We start from the raw sequence: 23,432 nt of genomic DNA on the forward strand, positions 1-23,432 counted from the left end.
GACAACAGATGTGAAGTTCTTAACAAATGGCAGCACATGGTAAGGGCTCAGTAAATGCTGCTGTTCTTGTTGCTAATTCGCCCATCTATAATAGTTAACATAGACACACACAGAGCCTTGGTCAAAAAAATCGAAACCCCATCTCCCTCCCTCCAAAAGGCCTGTCATCTCAATTTCCTCCTACCCTCCTGCCCAGTCCCACTCCCCTTCCCCTGGCCCCTGGCCCCAGTGTGGTCTGGACGGGCCCCGCAGGGGCAGGCACAAGGACAGGACGTGGGGCTGTATCTGACAGGAACCTGAGGGGTTGGCCCGGGAGGGGATTGGGGCCCGGCTTCCTGAAGGGAGGATGGGCCAAGGCAGGCACACAGTGCCGGAGAAGATGCCCTCCTGGGCCCTCTTGGTGGTCACCTCCTGCCTCCTCCTGGTCACCTCCTGCCTCCTCCTGGCCCCCCCAAACCTGGCACAAGTCACCAGCCAAGGTGAGGTGTATGGAGGGTGGAGATCACCTAGACCCAGAAAATGGGAGCCCTGGGAGGGGTGCAAGGTAGGCAGCTCCCACTGGTCCCCTACACTTGCCCATAAACAAGCCTGGGAGGACCCACACCTCCACTCACCAGTTGTTCCTCAGATGCCTCCTTGCTGGCCTTGGACTCAGAGCCCCTCAACTGTTTCTCTCGAACATTCGAGGACCTCACTTGCTTCTGGGAGGAGGAAGAGGCAGCACCCAATGGAACATACAAGCTGCTGTATGCCTACCCAGGGTATGTGCTAGACTGCACCCCACTCCCCTGCATCCGTCCTGTACTCGCTGCAGTTGCCTCCCCTCTGCTCGCCTCCCTCAGGCCCCATCCGAGGACTACTCAACTACATGTCCTCAGTGACCATTTCACAAACAGATGTGCTTTGGGCATAGGTAGGCCCAGCCCAAACCCTTCTTATGTCCTAATCCCACCTATCCCAGGTACTGAGAAGGAAAAGTGTGGACATAGAAGTTGTGCTTGGGCCCAGCCTGGGCATGCTGGCCATGTAGGTGGATGGACATCTCCTGTGTCCACAGGGAGAAGCCCCGTGCTTGCCCCCTGAGCTCCCAGAGTGTACTCCCCTCTGGAATCCGATACACGTGCCAGCTTCTGGCCCAGGATGAAGTACGTCTTTTCTTTCCATTGCACCTCTGGGTGAAGAATGTGTTTTTGAACCAGACTCTGACCCAGCGGGTGCTGTTTGTGGACAGTGTGGGTAAGAGCCCTTCTCCTGTTGCCCTGGTCTATCTGCTCCCCCAGGTCAGTTCCTAGAATCACCCTGGTCTGTGCTCTTTCTGGACCCCATGCACGGCATCCTCCGCCAGACCCCAATAGTGCCTCAAGACCCCTTGACCATTCCCCGCAGCCTTGCCATCAGAGTTAGATTTCATTTCACACCAGAGACACTCCGTTCCTCCCATCATTAGTCTGTTCATTCGCTCACCTGTTCAATAGTTACTCGTCACCTAGTGGGGCACCAGGCACTGTGCTGGGTGACAAGGAAACTGATACAAAAAGTGCTCCCTGCTCTTGAGGAGCACTTGGCCTAACAAGCCTGCAGTGAGGTCACAGGATAAGGAGCCTCCCTGTCCTGCCCCACCCTGCAAGAGCATCATGGTCTTTTAGAACCCAGAAGCCGCCCCCAAGACAGCCTCCAGGACCCCTCTCTACAGTCCATGCCCTGCAGTACCCGGAGTTCTCATGTGCCCTGTTCCACCCTCAGGCCTGCCAGCTCCCCCCAATATCATCAAGGCCATGGGTGGGAGCCAGCCAGGGGAACTTCAGCTCGGCTGGGAGGCCCCAGCACCTGAAATCAGTGATTTCTTGAGGCACGAACTGCGCTACAGCCCCAAGGATCCCGGGAACTCCACGAGTCCCACAGTCATGCAGCTGCTGTCCACAGAAACCTGCTGCCCGGCTCCACGGAGACCAAACCCAGCCCTGAACCAGCCTCCCTGTGCTCCGCACCTGATGCCCCAAAAGGAAGGACCGGAGCTGACCTCCCCAACTAGAGAAGTATTCTGGCCTTCTTCCACTCGTCCTCCTACATCCTACCCCCAATTTTGCCCCAAGAAAGAACAGGGATATTTTGGGGATTTCTGATGGGTTGGGTTTGGGACGTTAGTGTAAGCTCTGATTGGCCCTCAAGAGTCAGTCATGTCTATTGATGGAGTTCCCATATGGAGTCATTCATATCAATGAAGTGTTTCAGGCTTTGAAATTAATGGAAATTTCCCTAAAAAGCTCTGACCACCAGTGAAACCTAACCTGGTCCCCAGTTTGTGTGCACATCTGTGCAGTGAGGAGCTGAGCACTCTCCACAGGCATGCCATGGGGCTTCAAATCAAAGAGATGGAGGCCATTGGCTGAGAGGCAGAGCTAGATTCTGAGGCTGGGATTCTTCTCCCGAGGCTCCATCTCTGAGAATGAAGGGTGGAAGCTGCCTCATCTCGGGGCTCCAGCCTGGTAACTCCTACTGGCTCCAGCTGCGCAGCCAACCTGATGGGGTCTCCCTTCGTGGCTCCTGGGGATCCTGGTCCCTCCCTGTGACCGTGGACCTGCCTAGGGATGCAGGTGAGTCAACAGTGGAATGGGGGGATGGGAAGAGAAAGAAATAATCTCTTTAGGGAGGTTTGGGCTGCATATGGAAGCTTCTTCCTTATCATCTCAAACTTGCCACTAAACAAAGTGACCTATGTTCAGGGAGCAAAGAAGGGGAGTAAATGTTCCAAGTCGTGTGTAAAGATCTTGTGGGGCCTCCCCAGTGGCGCAGCGGTTGAGCGCTGGGTTGCGAAGCTGCCCGCAGCCTCTGCAACACTGGTTCAATTCCCGGCTGCTCCCTGGCCACCGGAGGAGGGTCCCACATGGCGCACAGACCTCTCCTGCCGCCCGCTGCTCCCCTCAGCAGTGTACTTCGGTCCTTCTGCCTGCTCTGCTTCCCGCTCTGGCTCTGGTGAATTCTCTCACCCTCCCGCGCTTCTGACTATACCCAGTGCTTGTATTAAAAAAAAAAAAGAAGAAGAACAGTCATTAAAAAAAAAAAAGACCTTGTGGATACCCTGTAGAGTAACAAGCGTGGGTCCTGATGAGAATTCCTTCTTTGACCTCAGTGGAAATTGGACTCCAATGCTTTACGTTGGACCTGAAGAATGTTACCTGTCAGTGGCAGCAACAGGACCATGCTGGCTCCCAAGGCTTCTTCTACCACAGCAGGGCACAGTGCTGCCCCACCAACTGGTGAGTTAAACTGATGACTATGCTTGATACTACTGGAGAGAGAATTTTGCAGGGAAAAATGTTTTGTGCGAAACTAAATGACCTCCATGGTCTCATCCTCCAATGAGTATTTTCTCTTCTCTACCTCCCTATTTCCACTGGGAAGGCCTTGGCTTAGTTCAGCCTTAATCATATTACCTGGACTAGTGCAACAGCCCACAGTCTCATTCCCCTCTAATTTGTCCCTGACAAGTTTGTCCCCTCTAATTTGCTGCTGACAGAGTGACCTTTGTTAAACTCAATCTTTGTGTGAACTTCCCCAACTCAAACATTTACTGCAACTTTCCACTATCCATCAAATCCAATCAAAATTTTGTCTGGACTTCTAGAATTGCCACTAAACACCTCGTTGGTCTGTCACCCCTATATCCTACCTGTAGCCAAGTCTTCTTGCTGTTATCTGTTACATATTTCTGGAATCTTTCCACTTTTGTTTGTCACGCCCATAACCCTAGTACAAGACATCATCATCTCTTACTTGGGCTAGTTGAGAAAACTTACTAACACTTGAATCTTCCAGATCATTCTCCACCATAGGCACTGGAGTGATCTTTTAAAATCTTTTAAGGGCCTCCCTGGTAGTGCAGGCAGTTGAGCGCCGCACTGTGAAGCTGTCTGCAGCCTCTGCAATGCGGGTTTGATCCCGGCCGGCCAGGGAGAAACCCACATGGCGCGCCAGACCTTGCCTGTCTTGAGTGCTGCTCCCCTCAGCAGTGTATTTCGTCAGTCTGCCTGTTCTGTTCCCTGCTCTGTCTCTGGTGAATCCTCTCACCCTCCCGCGCCTCTGGCCTGTACCCCGGTTCTTGTATAAATAAATAAAATCTTTTTAAAAAATTAAATAAATTTTAAAAAAAGAAAGAAAAGAACTCTATCATGGCCTTATAAAGTTCAAAAGCCTCAGTGCATGCCTACGCCTTTAGCTTCATCTTATACTATATGCCTTTTGCTCTGAATGTCCCAGGACTGGCCTCCTTGTTTCCCTCTATATTCCCTCCTGCCTCTGGGTCTTTGCACGTACTGTTTGTTCAGCACACCTGTCTTTACTTAACTTTTATTTAACCTTCAGATTTCAACTCAAATGGCACTTCCTCAGGGAAACCTCCCCTCACCCTCAATGGATCCGACAGCACTACTACACAGCCTTGCTGTACCATGTGCCTCTCCCTTAGTGATTATGACCATAGTTATGATTTTACACTTATACTTTATATGATCACTTCATCGGTAATAAAGTTCTTGGAACTCCAGTTGAGAGAGGCTGATCTTGACTATTTGTGATCCACAAGGGAAAATCAGTGTCTGTTTTCACTCAGCAATGTATTCTCACCTACCGCCGTGCATGGAACATAATAGGTGCTCAGTTAAAAGAAAACAAAACTGGTAAAAAAAAGAAAACAAAATAATAGAAAACCACTATTAACTGTTTTAATGCATCCCTCCAGTTGTTCTATGCATTTACATATATATACATGATATTTAATGTGTAACATAAATTAGATCACATATATTTGATTTGTTAACTTTTTTACTTAAAAATATGTCTTAGAGGTCATTACAAAAAGACATAACTTATTCTTTTTAATAACTGCATAGATTTCCATAGTATAGGGGTGGCATATAGATTACAGAGTGGCAAAACTGAAGTCACTATGTCCTCTACCAAAATCTGTTCCTCTTGTTGTCCTCCATCCTACTGTCAATTCAGTTTTCCAAAACATATAAATCACCCTGGACTTGTGCTGTTCCTATACCCTTATGGTCCAATCAGAATTATTCCTATCATTTGCCCCTCTTTAGTAGCTCTTGAATCCATCTATCCCCAATAGCACAACCCTGTGTTCAGCGCCTCATCCTTTGCACACGGAAAACCATAACAGTGTCCTAAGGATCTCCCTGTTTCTAGTTCTCCCTCACAGATTCTTTCTACAAAAGCCTTACAGCTATGTTCCTTAAATACAAAGCTAATTATGACAATCCCCTGTTTAATAGCATCAAATGTCTCCATAATTACTACAAAGCTAAGTTCAAGCTTTTTAGAAGGGCCACAAGGCCATCCATGACATGCTCTGCCCACTCACACTTACAATTCCATTAGGCCCTTTACGCTGGAAGCATTCTGTGCCACTCAGAATTTCCCCCAAAGCACCATATCTCTTATCTGTGCACAAGCATGTGCCTGGGGTGCCTGCTTGTCCCCTTTGCCTGTCCTATTTATAGCCCAAAACTCAGTCTAAGCCTTGACCACGGAGTGTTCCCTAACCTTCCCCGTCTGGGTTAGATGATCCTCCTTGATACTCCCAACCTGCCTGTGCACATCACAGAAAGTACCATGTTTGTTTTTCTCTCCTTTCCACTGAAATGAGAGCTCCTCGAAGATTGTACTTATAGAGCCTAGCACAGTGAATGGCACATAGTATCAATTATTTGTTGAATAAATGAATAAATGCATAAATACAAAAAAAAGGATTAACAATTTTAGTAACAGCAAGTCGCTTAGGAGTTATAATCAGAAAGGAGACCGGATTCATTTGTTCAATAAAATAGTTGAGGGTGGAGCCTCCCCAGTGGCACAGTGGCTAAGCGCTAGGCTGCAAAGCTGCCCGCAGCCTCTGCAGTGCTGGTTCCATCCCTGGCCGCTGGCGAGGGTCCCACATGGCGCGCAGACCTCTCCTGCCTCGCCCGCTGCTCCCCTCAGCAGTGTGCTTCCTCAATCTGCCTGCTCTGCTCCCCGCTCTGGCTCTGGTGAATTCTCTCATCCTCTCGCACTTCTGACTGTACCCAGTGCTTATATAAATAAATAAATAAATAAATAAATAAATAAATAAATAAATAAATAAATAAATAAATCTATCTTAAAAAAATAGTAATTGAGGGTGACTATACATCAGGCACTGGGGGTAGAGTGACAAATAAAACAGAAAAGTTTCCAGTATTTGGGGGGCTCACATTTTAGTGAGGGAGAGGAGAGTCAAGCAAGTAAAGAAACAAAGGAGGGAGTCTCCCTGGTGGCCTAGGGGTTAAGTTTCGACGCTGTCACCACTATGGCAAGAGTTCTATGCCCGGCCAGGGAGCTAAAGCACATGTGGTGCAGCAGACCTCTCCTGTCTCGACCGCTGCTCTCCTTAACAGTATATTTCAGTAGATCTACCTATTCTGCTCCCCATTCTGTCTCTGGTGAATCCTCTCACCCTCTGCACCTCTGGCCTACACCCTGGATTCTTCTACACACAAAAATATAAATTTTTTTAAAAAAGAAATAAAGGAATTAGGTTATATGACAGAGATTAAGTGGAAGACTGGGGAGAAGGGATGCTAATGTACACACTGCACAGGAAGGGAAAGCCTCACCAAGGAGGTGACAGATAAGCTGAGACCAAAGTGAGTGACAAGGGGGAGTGAGATACGTGAAGATCTAGAGTGAGAGCAATCTAGGGCAAAGGTAAAGTGCAAAGAGTGTGCATTCAACATATTTGTATCACAGAAAGAAGGTAAAGAATAGTAAAATGGTACAAGAATCATAGGAGACAAGAACGATGCTGTAGGGCCTGAAATAGAGTTTGGATTTTATTCCCAGTGCAATGAGGAGTCACTGAAGGGTTTAAAGCAGAAGAATGACATGATACGATTTATACTTTTAAAAGATATGTTTCTCTGTGAAATTATAAAGAATAGAAGCAGAATCACACATTAGAAATTTGCCTTAACCCAGACAAAAACAGGACCTCCTTGGTGGTGTAAGGGGTTGAGATGCAACCTATGAGGCTGTCAGCAGCCACTGCAGCATGAGTTCGATCCCCGGCCAGGGAGCTACCCACATGGCACAGCAGACCTCCCCTGACTCACCCGCTGCTCCTCTCAGCAGTGTATTTCAGTCAATCTGCCTGTTCTGTTTCCTGCTCTGTCTCTGGTGAATCCTCTTGCCCCCCGAACCTCTGGCCTGTACCCTAGTTCTTGTATGCATAAATAAATAAATCTTTAAAAAAAAAAAAAGAATCCAGGCAAAAATAATGGTGGTTCAATTTAATGTGGCAATGATAAAGACCAAAATAAATGGACAGATTTTTCCTAGGTGCTGAACATTATCAGATCAATATTTTGGAAGCAATTCTAGTAGCCATATGGAGAACAAATTGAAGGGAGTGGCAGGGGTGGAGGCAGAAAAAGCAAGTTAGGAAGCTGTTGTAATAATCTAATAGCAGCACAGCACACAGAGGTGACTAAGAGGCCTGTTGTAAGAGAACAGATTAAAAACCTAAGGATGGTTTCCTTCTGAAAAAGGATGGCTCTTTGATGTTTGAGACAATGCCAAGAAGTAGGTATTATTAAGCCATGTAGCAAATGAAGAAACTGGAGCGGAAATAAATCAAGTTATTTGCCAAAAAACCAAGACCTTAACTCTATAGCCCATGTCATTTTCATATATCATGCTTTCATGTATCATTTCCTTAGGGGGAAGGAGGTGGACACCAAAGGAAACTGGAAAACAAAACATTTTGGCATGAAGACAGACAAAGCCGGAAGGTCCACCAAAGGGAGGAGCTAGATTATAATCCATGCAGGCTGTTGCCCCTGTGGGATAGGGAATGTAGGACTAGCCTCTGGGGCAAGTCTGATTCAATGACTTTATGGGATCGATTCTTAGGGACCCCATCTGGCAGAATTGTGAAGAGGAGGCGATAACAAATCCAGGATTACAGCCCTCCCAGTTCTCCCGCTGCCACTTCAAGTCACAAAATGACAGTGCTATTCACATCCTGGTGGAGGTGACCACACTGCAGGGTGCTGTTCACAGCTACCTGGGCTCCCCTTTCTGGATCCACCAGGCTGGTAAGAATTTTTTCCCTTCTCCGCTGACACAGTTTCTGCCCCTACCATATCTGACCCCATGCCCAGGATCCCCGAATCTGACACCCCTTACCTATAGCCCTGGTGACATGGTGCCCGGTACATAAAATGGCTTAAGCTATCGCCTATTGTTCCTGCAGTGCGTGTCCCCACTCCCAACCTGCACTGGAAGGAGGTTTCCAGTGGGCAGCTGGCTTTGGAGTGGCAGCACCCCTCATCCTGGGCACCCCAAGAGACCTGCTATCAGCTTCGCTACACAGGAGAAGGCCAACATGACTGGAAGGTACAAGTCAAGGAACAAATGTCCACAGACCTCACTACGCAGGGTATCCTGAGTTTCACAATGTCTGTTATTGGGAAGGAAGGTGTCCATGTATCCATGCCTGGGCTTGTCTAGGTTTATGTGATTCAACTGGTATTTTAATCCCTCTTTGGCATCTGACACTGTTGACTATTTCTACCAAAAATGTCCTCCACTCTGTCTTTGGGATATCAGCCTCTTGTGATTCTCATACTTTGACTGAAACCTCTACCCTTCTTTCCCACCTTTTTTTATTAGGTTATGCATCCCAGAGTCCAATCTCAGGCACGTTTCTCCTCAAGATACATACTTTCCCGAGTGAGCTCTTCAACAACTTGGTTTTAACAACTAAATACTGACAATCCCAAACTTACCACTCCAGGACCCAGAGAGAAAGGAATTTATATACAATAGGCAAACTATCTAAATTTCTGAAGCCTCAGTTTGCTTATTGGTGAAATGTAAATAAAGCTATCTACCCTATGGAGTTATAGTAAACATTAAATATATAAATATTGAATGTACTGCCAGGCATCTAGAAGACACTCAATATATATTAGTTAATTGTTAGTTTCTTCCTCTATCTTTAGTCTCATTTAGCAACTGAACAGATAGCTCTACCTAAAAGTACCCCCCCGACCATGTCATACTCAACATATTCAAAACTGAATTCATCTTTCCCCCCAAATTTATTCCACTTTTATTGAATTACATAAATCACACAAATCCTGAATATACAACCATATAACCATTATCTATAATGGTTCAAGATATCGATTATTTCTAGTCCCCTGGAAGCTCTTCATGCCTCTTCTCCAAGGTAACCATATTCTGACACCACCACCACTAAATTTGGGCTGTTGCTGAACTTCATAGAGAGGAACCATACCAGTAGTTCCTCCTCAAACTTACATTTCCTCTGTTCCCTGTTTCTGACAACAGCACCACCACTTACTTACCCAGTTGCCTAAACCTGGAATCATCCTTGACTCTTCTTCTTTTTCTCTTTCTCTTGCCTCTATTTATCAACAGATAAGTTCGGTTTATTGCACTAACAGCCCACAAATCCCTACTCCATTGCCTTTGCCTACCTTTTCAGCATTCAGCGTGCCCATCCACACAAAACCACCCTGTAAGCCCAACCAAGCAACTGTGTAGCGTGAAATGCTTTGTGCTTCCGTTGTGTCTTATTCGCAGTCATTGTAGCACTAATCACCTATCATACTTGTGTGGATGCTTTCCTCAGAGACATGTGAGGGACCATGTCTCTTTTCTACCAGTACTTGGCATATCACAAGCCATTTGTAAATATTTGCTAAATGATTAATAGTCTCCTTCCTCGTACACACGACACCTATCCCCTCTGCTCTGATCTGTCCTTGTGCTCCCAGCGCCTAGCATAAAGCTGGCATCCTCTGCTGAATGCGTGTTGTTTGTGGCATGGTCTTCGTGCCCCACCTGGAGTGCTGGTGCTCGCTCCTGTAGGCTCCATGTCTCCTGGCCAGCGTGTGCGCCCCAGGGTCTCTGTCGGAGTGGCGCGTGTGTCTGTGTCAGGAGTGGATCTCTGCAGATGAGGTCTGCGTGTCAGTGTGTCGGGCGCGTTTCTCTCGGGCAGGGTGAGGTGGTGGTCAGGGAGAGGCTGTCTGCGGGGTGTTCCTGGCGAGCTAGCGCCTGGGACGCGTGTTTGGTCCGTGGGGCTGGCGGCGGTGAGCGGGGGTGGAGAGTAGGGAGAGGCCAGGGCGGGGCGGAGGAATCACCGGGAATTCAAAGCAGTAGGATTTTAGTCAAACAGATGCTGGGCTCTCGAAGCCCGGGACGCAGGGCCACCGGATGCCAGAGCCTGCCCGACCACCGGCTCCCCGGTCCCCAGGTGCTGGAGCCGCCCCTCGGCGCCCAGGGCGAGAGCCTGGAGCTGCGCCCGCGCTCCCGCTACCACCTGCAGCTGCGCGCCAGGCTCCACGGCCCCACCTACCAAGGCCCCTGGAGCGCCTGGTCCGACCCAGTGAGGGTGGAGACCGCCTCCGAGACGGGTGAGGGCCCGGCCGGGGGCAAGGCGGTCTGCCGGGGAGCGGGTGGGAGGGTGCAGCGGGGGGCGGCGCTCCGACCGCACCGAGGGCGGCTGCGCAGACCTCCGCGGCGCCCCAGGGCGGCGAGGGCGGGGCCCGGGCGGGGCCGGCGGGCTTGAGGGCCGGGCTCTGGCCTTGGTGGCGGGGATCTGACTTTTCTTTGCTTCGGTAGCCTGGATCTCCCTAGTGACCGCTCTGCTGCTGGTGCTGGGCCTCAGCGCGCTCCTGGGCCTGCTGCTACTGAGGTGGCAGTTTCCTGCGCACTACAGGTACCGTCCCGGTCAAGCGGGAGACGGTGCTCGGTCGGGGTGGACCAGAGATCTCTAAACAAGTAACCCGGGGTCTCTGTGACACCTCCTCTCTGGACAACCCCAAGTCCACCAGCTGCTGCCTGCATGTTCTCCCAGGGTGTCGCACCACCTCCTTACGCTCTAACATCCCTCTGTTCTGGACACCTCAAACAGCCCCACCTTCTGGCTCCTCACCTCAGGGGTGGTTACCCTCCACCCCTCACCCAAGCCAGAACGGTTAGGCCCTCCACCCCCTTGGCCAGTCTGGTCTGATCTAGTCATTTCACCTCCTAAACCTTGCTCAAACAATGGTCCTCTTTCTCTAGCCCTCCAAACACTACCTGGCTCAAGAAAACAGCCTCTTCTCTCTCCAATCTAGCCTCACACAGCCACCAGAATAATCTTTCTAAAATGCACACATGAACTTATCATTTCCCTTCTTACATCTCATTAGAACCCCAAGACAGTCCAGATTCTAGAATGGCAAGTCAGACCTGGCCCCTGTCTGCTTTTACCGCAGCGCATCTGCCTTGCCAAACTGTTGGTGACTTCTTCCACAAGTCAGGCAGTTTTACTTCTCAGTGCCTTTGCACAATGTCCTTGCTGCCAAGAATATCCTCCCTGGGTGACTACTACCCATTTATTTTTAAATAACTAACTGTCTTCACCAACTGCTAGGAATGTTTCCTAACCCTCCCCTACTGGCTGCTCTCTTTATGCCCAGTACAGACTTCATAATACCAGTAACTCTTTACTGCATTTATTTCTATATATGTCTTCCCTATACCTTATTTGGTCACCTTTAAATCCTCAACACGGTGCCTGACAAACAGCAGGCCCTTAAATAAATGTGATTAATGAATAATACATATTTATATAGACTAGGCTGAGGAGAAATGTTTCCGGAAGTTACAAAGAGTAGCATCCACACCACCTCAGTTCTTCAATGGTAACATCTCTTGAGTCTCAAAGATTCAGCTCCCATCTCTCCTTGAACACATGCTTCTCTGAACTTTTAATCCACTCATCTGTATGAGCAGACTGGAATGTAGCCTCTTGTCGGTAACCAGACCCAGCAAAAAAGCTGGTGGGGTTGGGGGGAGGAGGGGTGGCTTATGTTGGAATGGGAGGTGGTGCTGCTGAACCAAGCATACTCAGCTCCTTTTCCCCCAATTTACCAAATGCATCATTCCTTCCTTCCTGGAGAAACGTGAGGTCATTGAAGAGACCCAAAATGTCATTTAACTAAAGTCTCTCTATGTGGAAATATGAGTAAAGAATCGGAGGTTCCCCACCATGCCTTAATCCATATGCTTTCCAGAGAGACCACTCTCCTCAGTAACAATATTAAGCCCCATTCATTCTCTTAAATCATTCATTCATGTAGCTAATTTCTTGAGCACCTACTATGGTGATACAGGAATGAGCAGAAACCTAAATGAAACATGGGAACAAATGAATATTCCAGGCTGGAAGAACAAAAAATACAAAGACCCCGAAGCAGGAATGTTTGAGGACAGCCCATTTTGAACCTCCCTATCACTGATTTCCCTCCTCCGCCTAAGCTTTCCTTTTCACCCATGCTCTCCTACCTCATTTTATTCCCTTGCCTCCACTCTTACTTCTCTATGACTGTTCCCCACCTTACCGCTCCCCATCCCCATCCCGGTGCTCTACTCCTCCCTCCTGGGTCACTCCCCTGACTGGGTCTTCTCTTCCTTCTCCCCAAGGAGCCTGAGGCATGCCCTGTGGCCTTCACTTCCAGACCTGCACCGGGTCCTCGGCCAGTACCTCAGGGATGCTGCAGCCCTTAGCTCCGTGAGTGCACTCTCCTCCCTGCCATTCTTGCCTGGAGCTGCATCCTCACCACCTCAACACAACTTTTCTAAGATCTTCGCCCACCAGTATACCTTCCCAAGTCCTAACCCCAACCAGACTCTTCTTTCTACACAATCGAGGTCCCTCTCCCATGGGATCTGCTCTAACCCAGACCCCTCTCCCCCCAGCTCTCCCAACCCAAGGCTGCAGTCTCAGATGTCTATGAGGAAGTGGAACCCAGCCTCCTTGAAATTCTACCTAGGTCCAGAGAGAAGACCTCCTTGCCTCTGTGTTCCTCCCAGGCCCAGAGGGACTACCGAGGAGTGCAGCCTTCTTGCCTGGGGACCATGTCCCTGACTGTGTGCCCACTCACGGCTGAGTCTGGATCCTACTGCACCACTCACATTGCCAACCATTCCTACTTACCATTAAGCTGTTGGCAGGCTCCTCATCCCCAGTACCCTGGACAGATCCAAACCCTCTAGTCCTCTCTTCCAAATCTCCCTACCCAGCCCACCCCCCAACACATGCATCTTAGACGTCATTTCCATTCCCTCACTTCTGTACTCTACTAATTGGGCTTCATAACACTGAGCTTTCAGTCCCGCTGCTGACAGCCATCCAAGTCCTTCTTTGCTTGGGCAAGGATTCATTTGACTAAGCTCCTCTTTTACCTTCTTTCTCTCTCCTCTTTATTGCCAAACTCCTTCCAAAAAAAAAAGTCTCTACCTTCCCATTTCCCATTTGTTTTTCAAACTAATTAGTTCCCCTACTATCATGTGGCTCATGGTAAGGTTCACCTCAAGCCTCCTAATTGCCTTACCCAGTAAGATCTTGTTAAACTGGATCTTGTTAACCCTCAATTTTTTTTATCTCTTGGTGGCATTTGTCATGGTGACTGTTCATTTCTCCTTTAAATTCTTTCCTACCTTGGTTTGTATGACATCACCACCTCTCCTGGTTCTGCTCCTACCTCTCTGAGTATGTGAGTTAAAAGTATAAACGTGGTGTCAGAACTGTGCTCAATTCTTGTTTTTCCCTCTTGCTCCATGAGCAACTTTGAACAAGTAACTTTGAGCCTTTGAGCCTTAATTTCCTTATGCATAAAGTGGGAGTAATAACAGAACACCATACAATTGTGAAAAGGATTAAGTGAGATAGTCTAAGTAAAGCACAGTGCCTAGGACATAGTGTTTAATGTATCTGAAGTACTGTTTCCTAATTTTATCCTAGCATCTGTCCACCCCATAATTATTGCATCCCTCCATCAAGAGTTCTTTTTTGTTGTTTTTTTGGTTTTTGTTTTGTTTTGCTTCTTACTGTTCATTTATGACAAATATTCCACATCCATGACTCTCCCTATCAGAAGTTCTCAGACACTTTGCTGCCCATCTGGCCAGAAAGAGAATGGCCAGAAGGAGAAAGGCTCAGCCTGCCAATGGCCTCACAGATAGTATAAGTTTTAAATTGGCCTTTGAACCTGGCCTTTGAACCTGCCAGTCACCTTGTCAACTTCTGCCATGTTCATCTCAATGGACACGTGGTCCTTGGTACCATTGATGTAGTTTCTGGCAGAGCATTTCCCCTGCAGGTACAGGTCCATGAACTCACCAGTGTTCTGCATGGTGAGGGCATGCTTGGTGCCTCCATGTCCAGTGCAAGCACAAGCACTGAGGGGAGCGCTGCACCCCGGCAGCCATGCGAGAGCCCACTCGTAACAGTCTCCAATCCCATCCATTTGCATGGTCTTCACACTGTGCTGGCTACTCCAAAGTTCTTAGCTCCAACCCAGACCCCTCCTACAGGACCTGTAATGTCTTATGCAGTAACTGTTTACAAGGCTGTTTTCTGCTACTAGATTGTGAGTTCCTGGAGGGCAAGGGCTACAATTTCTTTGTCCCCACACCCACCCACCAACGCCTGCCAGTACCTAGAGTAGTGCTTGGTGCACTAGTAGGCCTTCAATAAACATCTCTAAGTGAATGGAGTCTTTTTGTACTCTGCCACTGTAACCCCATGTCAGCTTCCCTCATCCTCCAAGTCATTCATAGCAGTAGTAAATATATGTGCTTATGCCATTCTGGTATGGGTTCCCTTGACCCATTCAATTCTCTTTGCAGAAATGGATGGCACACTCAAAGTGGGTAACTTGACAAGAGTTTAATAAAGGGCATATTTATAAAGATGAGGCAGCATTTAAGAAAAGTACCCCAGGGCTAACAACACCTGGAAACTGATACCACCCCGAGGCATCAAAAAGAGTTAGGCATCAAAAAGGCATCAAAAAGGTTACTCAATCTGGAGAGAGTAGCTATAAGAGAGATACAGTTAATCCTTCGGATGCAGGGATGGGGGTGGAGGAATAAGTCACTCAATCAAATGCACCTTCCTTTCACCCTCTGATTTCCTCTGTGTTATTTGGTAGCACTGTTATAAGAAAGTACCACAAACTTGGTGGTTTGAAAAACAAATATTTTTTGTCTCACAGTTCTGGAGGCTAGAAGTTCAAGGTATCAGTGAGCAGCATTAGTTCTTTCTGAAACCTGTGTGAAAGAATCTGCTCTATGCCTCTCCCCCAATTTCTGGAATTTTCCTGGAAATCTTCATTGTGCCTCAGCTCATAAAATCTCTCTGGGATATTCTTCATATTTCATTCTCTGTGAATCTGTGTCCAAATTTCCCATCTTATATGGACACCAGCCATATTAGATTATGGTCCAATGACTTCATCTTGATGTATTACATCTGCAGTGACCCTGTTTCCTAATAACGGTCACACTTGGAAGTTCTGGGGTTAGGAATTCAACATATGCATTTTGTGGGGAACACAATTCAACCTATGATACCCTACAATTCCTTCTGTCCTGACCACTTTTACTTCCTAAATTCCATCTCCTCTTCTCCGTATTCACTGAGCTATTACTGCAACCTCCGGTCTCTCCTTAAATCCAACCTGTACGTTGCTTCCTATTCATCTTACTCCTAACCTCTAAGTCTTTAGCTTGACTCTTCAGAATATGAACTGTTTCTTTTCCATTTCCCTACATAAGGATTAAAAGTATTAACACAATGATGCAAAGCACAGAGTAAATACTCTGCCAAATGGGTTGTTTCAGCACCTGAAAATCACCTACATTTTATTCCTTCCATGTCTTTTGCTTTACTAAATTCAAGTCTAATGATCTCCCACTTCTGGTGGGAGTTTCTCCCATCTAACCAGTTCCTATCTGCTCTCTATCTGTCTCTAAAGCCTTATTTTCCTTCTGTCCAACCTAAGTAAAAGTGATCTTTCTTAGGTTGGAAAAGCTCCCTGTATTTTCTCTCCATATCTTCCTAGGGAAGGGATACAGTTTCCTTGTTCTATCTGCTGGCCCTGCCTGGTCCCTTTCATCATCCCTGCCCTTTTGTCTTCACCTTCAAGCATGCATAGGCCTCTTGGTGTTGGTGTTTCCTCAAGCTCTAAACACTACCCTTTTCACTCCCAAGTTTCTTACACAAGTGGCCTGTGCTTGCTCCCCACTCTTCTTCCTGCAACCTCTTTCAAATGGAACCCTAGCACCCACTCTCTTGTCCTACTCTCTCCAAGGTCACTGATTTCTCAGTAGCCAAATATGACCTTTTCTGTCATCATTCTGCTTGACCACTTTGCATTATATTAGAACTCACCCCATTTCATGTCAATATAACCCCCACTGGCTTCTTTCATTCCTCTGTTTTACAAAGCAAAAAACCCCTGAGGCTGTACACTTATTTACTCTGTCCTTTTCCTCTAGTTACCCTTGCTCCAAAAATTGCAAATTGCTAATCATACCCTCAGATACAGTTTTGTAAGACTCTTCCCTATATGGAAACCCTCCTGATGCCACAATACCTGGCAGGTAAAATTCAAATTCCTTAGTTCAACATTTAAGGCCCTTACCAGCTTGACTCTATACTATCTTTTCAATGTTATCTGGGATTCAAGGGCACCACATTTCCAATTCCAGGACACTCAACACCTTGTTTTCTAAAGTGAATGGAAACGGAGAACATGGCTGTTTCAAAGTTAAAAAAAAAAAAAATTAAGCTTGGACTATGAAACCCAGATTTTTCCATCGTCAGGGCTGATCTTAGGTTAACGATTGAAAATGTGATTTTGCCAGCCTCTCTCTAGGACAGTACGCCGGATAGTTAGGAGTACAGGGGTTAGACAGTTTGGCACCATTGCTTACTATTATTGGCTTTGGCCACATTTCTAACCCAAGCCTGGATCTTTCTCACCCAGTTTCCCCTTCTGTAAAAAGGAATTAAGAGTGCCTGCCTTAGGGAGTAGGAGTAAACTCAATAAATGTGCATAAACAGTATTTAGCAGATGGCCAATAAATGGCACCCACTATTATTTTTATGATTTCAGCTTCACCTCTAAGATTATTCAAACAGTTCATCCAGGTCAATATTAGGGCACTGAATTAAACAGGAATCAGACCAGGATTCCCCACCAAATGACGTTGTTAGGGGGAAAAGGATGTCCCAAAGCTATTTCCATATAGGCTTTGTGGACTCCACCCCCACCCCAGGCCAAAGCCAAAGACACTGGGAACTCCAAATCCCATCACCACCAAAGGGAAGGTGGCTGGGACCTGAGGGTGGGGTTAAGCAGCCAGGTGGATAGAAAAGGCAGACACGTGGGCTTTGGGGGACCCATTTTGGCTCTCCACCAGCTCGCAGCCTCCGGCCAGCTCTGAGAGTGACTTTGGGTTTCCAGGTCGTCGGATCGGGTAGGACGCATTAAAGACTTTATTTCCCTATTTTCTCCCTGAGTTGTACATTTTCCTTATTTCCTTTTCTCTTGTAAATAAACCTTTTATTAACCCTTTTGTGTGTGTCTGTAGTAGAGTATTCATAAGTCCCTTTAAAGCGCGCGGGTGAGGACCCACAGCCAGGAACCCGTTTAATATCGGGGCTGCTCTATAACAACGTGACCTGGGTCAAATCACTTCCCTCGCCTCCTGTTTCTTCATCTGTAAACTACGGGTATGTTGCCAGCGTGAGCAGGACTTATGCACAGACTAGCCTCATCTCTCTGATCCCCGACAGCTCCAAAGCCCGGCGGAGGGAAGCCACAGTGGTCTCCACAGGGCAGCCCAATTTTAGCTTCCAGAGAGGCAGGTCTGAAGCATGATCCTTTTCCTTGACCTTAAGGAATTCACGCCTTTCATTTCCCCCTAAACACACGTGCTACTCCCTCCCGAGCAGCGTTCTTCCTGGCACTAAGCAAACAGCCCATACATTCTAACCCGTCTCTGGCCTTCTTTTGACTTCCAAGGCTTCTCCGCCCCCCCCGCCCCCCCATGCCCCTGCCCGGGGCTGTGCGCCCGCAGCCTTTCCCTTCTCCGAAAGGCGCCACGGCTCTAGGTCACTCCGCCGAGCTCTGTATTTATGTGTCATAAATAATGACCCACGCTCAGACTTGAAGAGTGAGGAGCGGGTGAGGGGAAGCTGAGGAATGAATGGAAGCGATTCCGGAATGCAGAGCCCGCGGGGGCCGGGTCCCCCATCGCGGCCGGCCCCGCCCCCCAGGTTTTCAGACGCGGGTTCCCAGGGCCCCGCCTACGCCTTTCTCTCTTATTCCTCAAATCACGCTCCGCCGTCCGATTCTCGTGAGATCTGTGACCCGGAAGGCCCGCCCCCTGCGCCGTCGAGGCCAATGGGCGAGGGCAGCGGTTGAGACGGTTGGGTTTTGAAGGAGCCAATGAGCGCTCGAAGCGGAGAGTTTAAGTCGCGTGCGTCGGGAGTCGTCAGGGCCGCCTGGAATTGGAACCTCCTGAGAGCGGGCGGTGGGAGTCTGCTGGCCGGAGCCGAGGACGGGCCGCGGCCGGCACGCCCTGCGCCCCAGAGCACGGTCGCTGCCTCTTCGGCTGCCTTCCCTTCCTCGGGCCCTCCCCTCCAGACGCCCCCATGGCGCAGTTCGTGTTCGAGAGTGACCTGCACTCGCTGCTCCAGCTGGACGCGCCCATCCCCAATGCACCGCCCGCCCGCTGGCAGCGCAAAGCTAAGGACGCGGCGGGGCCCGCCCCCTCGCCCATGCGGGCTGCCAACCGGTCCCACAGCGCCGGCAGGACCCCGGGGCGAACCCCTGGTTGGTAGAGTGCGGCGGGACGCGGGGCGGGAGAGGGGACGGCTGAGAGCAGCCTGGTCAGACTGGCCTCCCTCTCCCCGCCCCAGGTAAATCCAGCTCTAAGAGTCAGACCACTCCCAGCAAGCCTGGCGGCGACCGCTATATCCCCCATCGCAGTGCTTCCCAGATGGAGGTGGCCAGCTTCCTCCTGAGCAAGGAGAACCAGCCAGAAAACAGCCAGACGCCCACCAAGAAGGTATGTGTCTCAGAGGGGCTTAGGGTAGCGGACCTGTCAGTGTCCTTTGGATAATGCCATTCCACCTCCCGCTTTATGTGCTAGGAACATCAGAAAGCCTGGGCTTTGAACTTGAACGGTTTCGATGTGGAGGAAGCCAAGATCCTTCGGCTCAGTGGAAAACCACAGAATGCCCCAGAGGGTAAGAACTGAAGTTCTTAGGAGGTGTCAGCGCCTCCCGAGGCCTGAGGCCTGCGAGGGAGATGCCCGTCTGTTGCTCCTTCCCATGGGAAGGGGAAGTGCTTATCCAGCTTTCCAGGCTAGGGCCAGGCCAAGGGGGAGGGGCAGGTGACCGTGTCAGTACTCCCAGCGTCTAAACCCACTCTGTTGCCACAGGTTACCAGAACAGACTGAAAGTGCTCTATAGCCAAAAGGCCACACCTGGCTCCAGCCGGAAGGCATGCCGTTACATTCCTTCCCTGCCAGACCGCATCCTGGATGCCCCTGAAATCCGGAATGACTACTGTAAGTGCAGCCTTCTCTTTGCCCAGTGGATGAAGAAAGGGCCCGGGGATGAGACAAACAAGTAAAAAGCATGCTCTCCCCTTTCCCGCCCTGGCAGACCTGAATCTTGTGGATTGGAGCTCTGGAAATGTCCTAGCCGTGGCACTGGACAACAGTGTGTACTTGTGGAATGCTAGCTCTGGTGACATCCTGCAGCTGCTCCAAATGGAACAGCCTGGGGAGTATGTATCTTCTGTAGCCTGGATCAAAGAGGGCAACTACCTGGCTGTGGGTACCAGCAGTGCTGAGGTGCAGGTGAGACTTGTCCTTGTGCTGCAGCTTTATTGCCTCCCAGACCCAGGGAGTTTGCCCAGCAGGAGGACATTAATTCTGAGTCCCAATCTCTGATCTCTAGCTGTGGGATGTGCAACAGCAGAAACGGCTTCGAAACATGACCAGTCACTCTGCACGAGTGGGCTCCCTGTGTTGGAATAGCTATATCCTGTCCAGGTCAGTGGTTCTTGCTAATCTGTGACAAAATCAGTTTATGACTTTTGTCTACTCTCCCTCAACTATATACCACTACACTGAAGTAGCACTGGCCTGCTGGTTGTGTTTGACACTGGCACAGAACCTGATCCCCTTCTCTTCCATAGTGGCTCACGCTCCGGCCATATCCACCACCATGATGTTCGTGTAGCAGAACACCATGTGGCCACACTGAGTGGCCACAGCCAGGAAGTATGTGGATTGCGCTGGGCCCCAGACGGACGACATTTGGCCAGTGGTGGCAATGATAACTTGGTCAATGTGTGGCCCAGTGCTCCTGGAGAAGGTGGCTGGGTTCCCCTGCAGACATTCACCCAGCATCAAGGGGCTGTCAAGGTGAGTGTGGCTGGGCTGGAGCTTTTGCAGACCCTCAGCCAGAACCTGGGGACTATTAAAGGGAGATGGGATGGTGGGATTGAACTGGCTTAATCTGTGACCCCCGCAGTTCACCTCACTCTAATTTTAATCTGACCTCACCTCTGTTTCATCTAGGCTGTAGCTTGGTGTCCCTGGCAGTCCAATGTCCTTGCAACCGGAGGGGGCACCAGTGACCGACACATTCGCATCTGGAATGTCTGCTCTGGGGCCTGTCTGAGTGCTGTGGATGCTCATTCCCAGGTAGTCTTATTTCAGCTTCCCACTTGCGGATGTGTTCTTACTCTCTATTATATATACTTCCTAAGAAGCCATGTCCATTTCAATAATTTTGCCAAGTCTATATCCTGATGATTCCCGAACTTCTAACTCAGACCCATAGTTCCAATAATTTGTGGCTTATCTCTATCCCTGTGTCCTATAAGGACACCCCAATATGTCCCAAATTAAACTTGTCACTTTCCCTTGCCTCCTTTAAATGTTTCCCTCCTCCTCTTGTATTGTTTGAGAGAGGCAGAATCTATTCAGAAATCTGAAAAACCTAGAATCTCATCCTCCTCACCTACTCATCAAGACTGGTCATTTTTACCTCAGAATATCTGTCCCCTCAGCCTCACCCTTCTTCCCAGCCAAGGGCCACTGCATTGGTCTCCCAGTGTTCTCATCTCTTTGAGTCTGTCATTTGTATTGGTCTGGGTGGTCTGGTAGTGTTATCCCCATCAACTATAGAATATGATCTAAACCCACTAGAAGTGATCCTTGAGGCCCTTCCTTGCTGGTATATCTCCCTGCATCCACTCCAGCTTCCCTTCCGACACATCCAGCCTTCATTCTAGAGAGGGCTATGGAGCTAGAGTTCAAATTCAGGCTCTGTCACCTACTAACTTAACTTGCATTTGACCTTAGGCAAATGTGCTGAGCTTCCTTCTGCTTTTGATTCTGAATCTTTAAAAATGGAGGGCATGGGGCCTCCCTGATGGTGCAAGGGGTTAAACACAGCACTTGTGAAGCTATCCGCAGCCTCTGCATCATGAGTTCAATCACCGGCTGGCCAGGGTGCTACCCACGTGGTGCAGCAGACCTCTCCTGTCTCGCCTGCTGCTCCCCTAAGCAGTGTATTTCAGTAGATCTGCCTGTTCTCTTCCCCACTCTATCTCTGGTGAATCCTCTCACCCCCAACCCCTCACCTCTGGCTGTATGCATAAATAAATAAATCTTAAAAAAAAAAAAAGTAAATGGAGAGCAGGGGGCCTTCCGAGTGGCCTAGGGGTTAAGTCTTGGTGCTTCCACTGCAACATCCTGAGTTCAGTCCCTGTCTGGGTAGCTAACCAACATGGCACAGCAGACCTCTTCTGTTTTGCCCACTGCTCCCTTTAGCAATGTATTTCAGTAGATCTGCCTGTGCTGCTCCCCACTCTGTCTCTGGTGAATCCTCTCACCCCCCACCTCTGGCTTACACCCCAGTTCTTCTATGCAAAAATAAATTTTAAAATAATAATTAAAAACGTAAATAAAAAAGAAGGGCCTCCCCTGGTGGCGCAGCGGTTGAGCGCTGGGCTGTGAAGCTGTCCGCAGCCTCTGCAGTGCTGGTTTGATCCCGGGCCGCCGGCCAGGGTCCCACATGGCGCGCAGAACTCTCCTGCCGCCCACTGCTCCCCTCAGCAGTGTGCTTAGGTCCATCTGCCTGTTCTGTTCCCTGCTCTGGCGAATCCTCTCACCCTCCTGCACTTCTGACTGTACCCAGTGCTTGTATAAATAAATAAATAAACCTTAAAAATAAATAAATAAATGGATAAATAAATAAAAAGAAGAGCAATTGTTCTCCAAGGGCTTTTGTAAGGAATACAGCCTGTAAGTCCCGTTTGTAGCACCTGTCAGGGTGCCGAACATTAGAATGGTCTTTTTTTTTAAGATTTATTTATTTATGCATACAAGAACTGGGGTACAGGCCAGAGGTGTGGTGGGGGTGAGAGGATTCACCAGAGACAGAGTGGGGAACAGAACAGGCAGACTGCCTGAAATACACTGCTGAGGGGAGCAGTGAGTGAGACAGGAGAGGTCTGCTGCACCATGTGGGTAGCTCCCTGGCCTGGGATCAAACTCGTGCCACAGTGGCTGCAGACAGCTTCATAGTTTGGGTCTTAACCCCTGCGCCACTAGGGAGGCCCAACATTAGAATGGTCTTAGTTCTGATTTTAGTAGCATTAGTTCCGTCATTCTCATGCTAGTCCCTTTCCACAGGTGTGCTCCATCCTCTGGTCTCCCCACTACAAGGAGCTCATATCAGGCCATGGCTTTGCCCAGAACCAGCTGGTTATTTGGAAGTACCCAACCATGGCCAAGGTGGCTGAGCTCAAAGGTAGGTGCTGAATAAAATGGACACAAAGACCACATAATGTATGACTATATGAAATGTCCCAGACAAGGCAGTTGCAGAGAAATAAAACAGATTAAATAGGTTGCCAGGGACTTAAGGGAAGAGGGTAGAGAAGTGACTTTATGAGGTGATGAAAATGTTCTGGAATTAGACAGCTGTGATGTTTGTACAACTTTGTGAGTATGCTAAAAAGCAATGACTTGTACACTTTAAAAAGTCTCAATAAGCTGTTACAAAAAACAAAACCCAAAAAAGGTTGGTAACCCTACAAATTGGAAGGCAGCAGTGTGTCTACATTCATCTGTACTGCTCCACTTTTTCCTGTTCATACCTCAGGTCACACAGCCCGGGTCCTGAGTCTGACCATGAGTCCAGATGGGGCCACAGTGGCATCAGCCGCAGCAGATGAGACCCTGCGGCTATGGCGCTGCTTTGAGTTGGATCCTGCTCGCCGGCGGGAGCGGGAAAAGGCCAGTGCAGCCAAAAGCAGCCTCATCCACCAAGGCATCCGCTGAGGACCAACTCAACACCTTCAGTGTTTTTTTTTGTTTTTTTTTTCCTAATAAAGTCACGTCTCCTCCCTGTCTTCTCTTTGCATGATCTTGGTGTCAGCAGCCTTCCCAGAGTCCTCTCTACTGTGATCAGACAGCTAGGCATGTGTGCTGTGGGTGCCGTGATC

General features: G+C 48.9%; 2 protein-coding genes across 2 annotated transcripts; both read left to right on the forward strand.

The window, feature by feature from the left end:
- The first annotated feature begins 346 nt into the window (after nt 1–346).
- MPL (MPL proto-oncogene, thrombopoietin receptor) lies at nt 347–12,995 on the forward strand. The gene is made up of 12 exons (XM_054691199.1): nt 347–479; nt 629–761; nt 1,058–1,236; nt 1,744–2,036; nt 2,432–2,594; nt 3,131–3,257; nt 7,939–8,123; nt 8,282–8,424; nt 10,313–10,472; nt 10,681–10,777; nt 12,529–12,716; nt 12,919–12,995. Exons 1-12 carry the CDS (start codon nt 347–349, stop codon nt 12,993–12,995), a joined length of 1,878 nt encoding a protein of 625 aa, XP_054547174.1.
- Nucleotides 12,996–18,395: 5,400 nt separating this feature from the next.
- CDC20 (cell division cycle 20) lies at nt 18,396–23,331 on the forward strand. The gene is made up of 10 exons (XM_037498286.2): nt 18,396–18,734; nt 18,821–18,969; nt 19,054–19,150; nt 19,345–19,473; nt 19,571–19,767; nt 19,868–19,962; nt 20,109–20,337; nt 20,494–20,619; nt 22,618–22,735; nt 23,090–23,331. Exons 1-10 carry the CDS (start codon nt 18,554–18,556, stop codon nt 23,266–23,268), a joined length of 1,500 nt encoding a protein of 499 aa, XP_037354183.1. The 5' UTR covers nt 18,396–18,553; the 3' UTR covers nt 23,269–23,331.
- Nucleotides 23,332–23,432: the final 101 nt, after the last annotated feature.

The sequence above is a fragment of the Talpa occidentalis genome, unplaced genomic scaffold (assembly GCF_014898055.3).
Source record: "Talpa occidentalis isolate TD23 unplaced genomic scaffold, MPIMG_talOcc4v2.1 talOcc4.9, whole genome shotgun sequence".
NCBI classification, from domain to species: domain Eukaryota; kingdom Metazoa; phylum Chordata; class Mammalia; order Eulipotyphla; family Talpidae; genus Talpa; species Talpa occidentalis.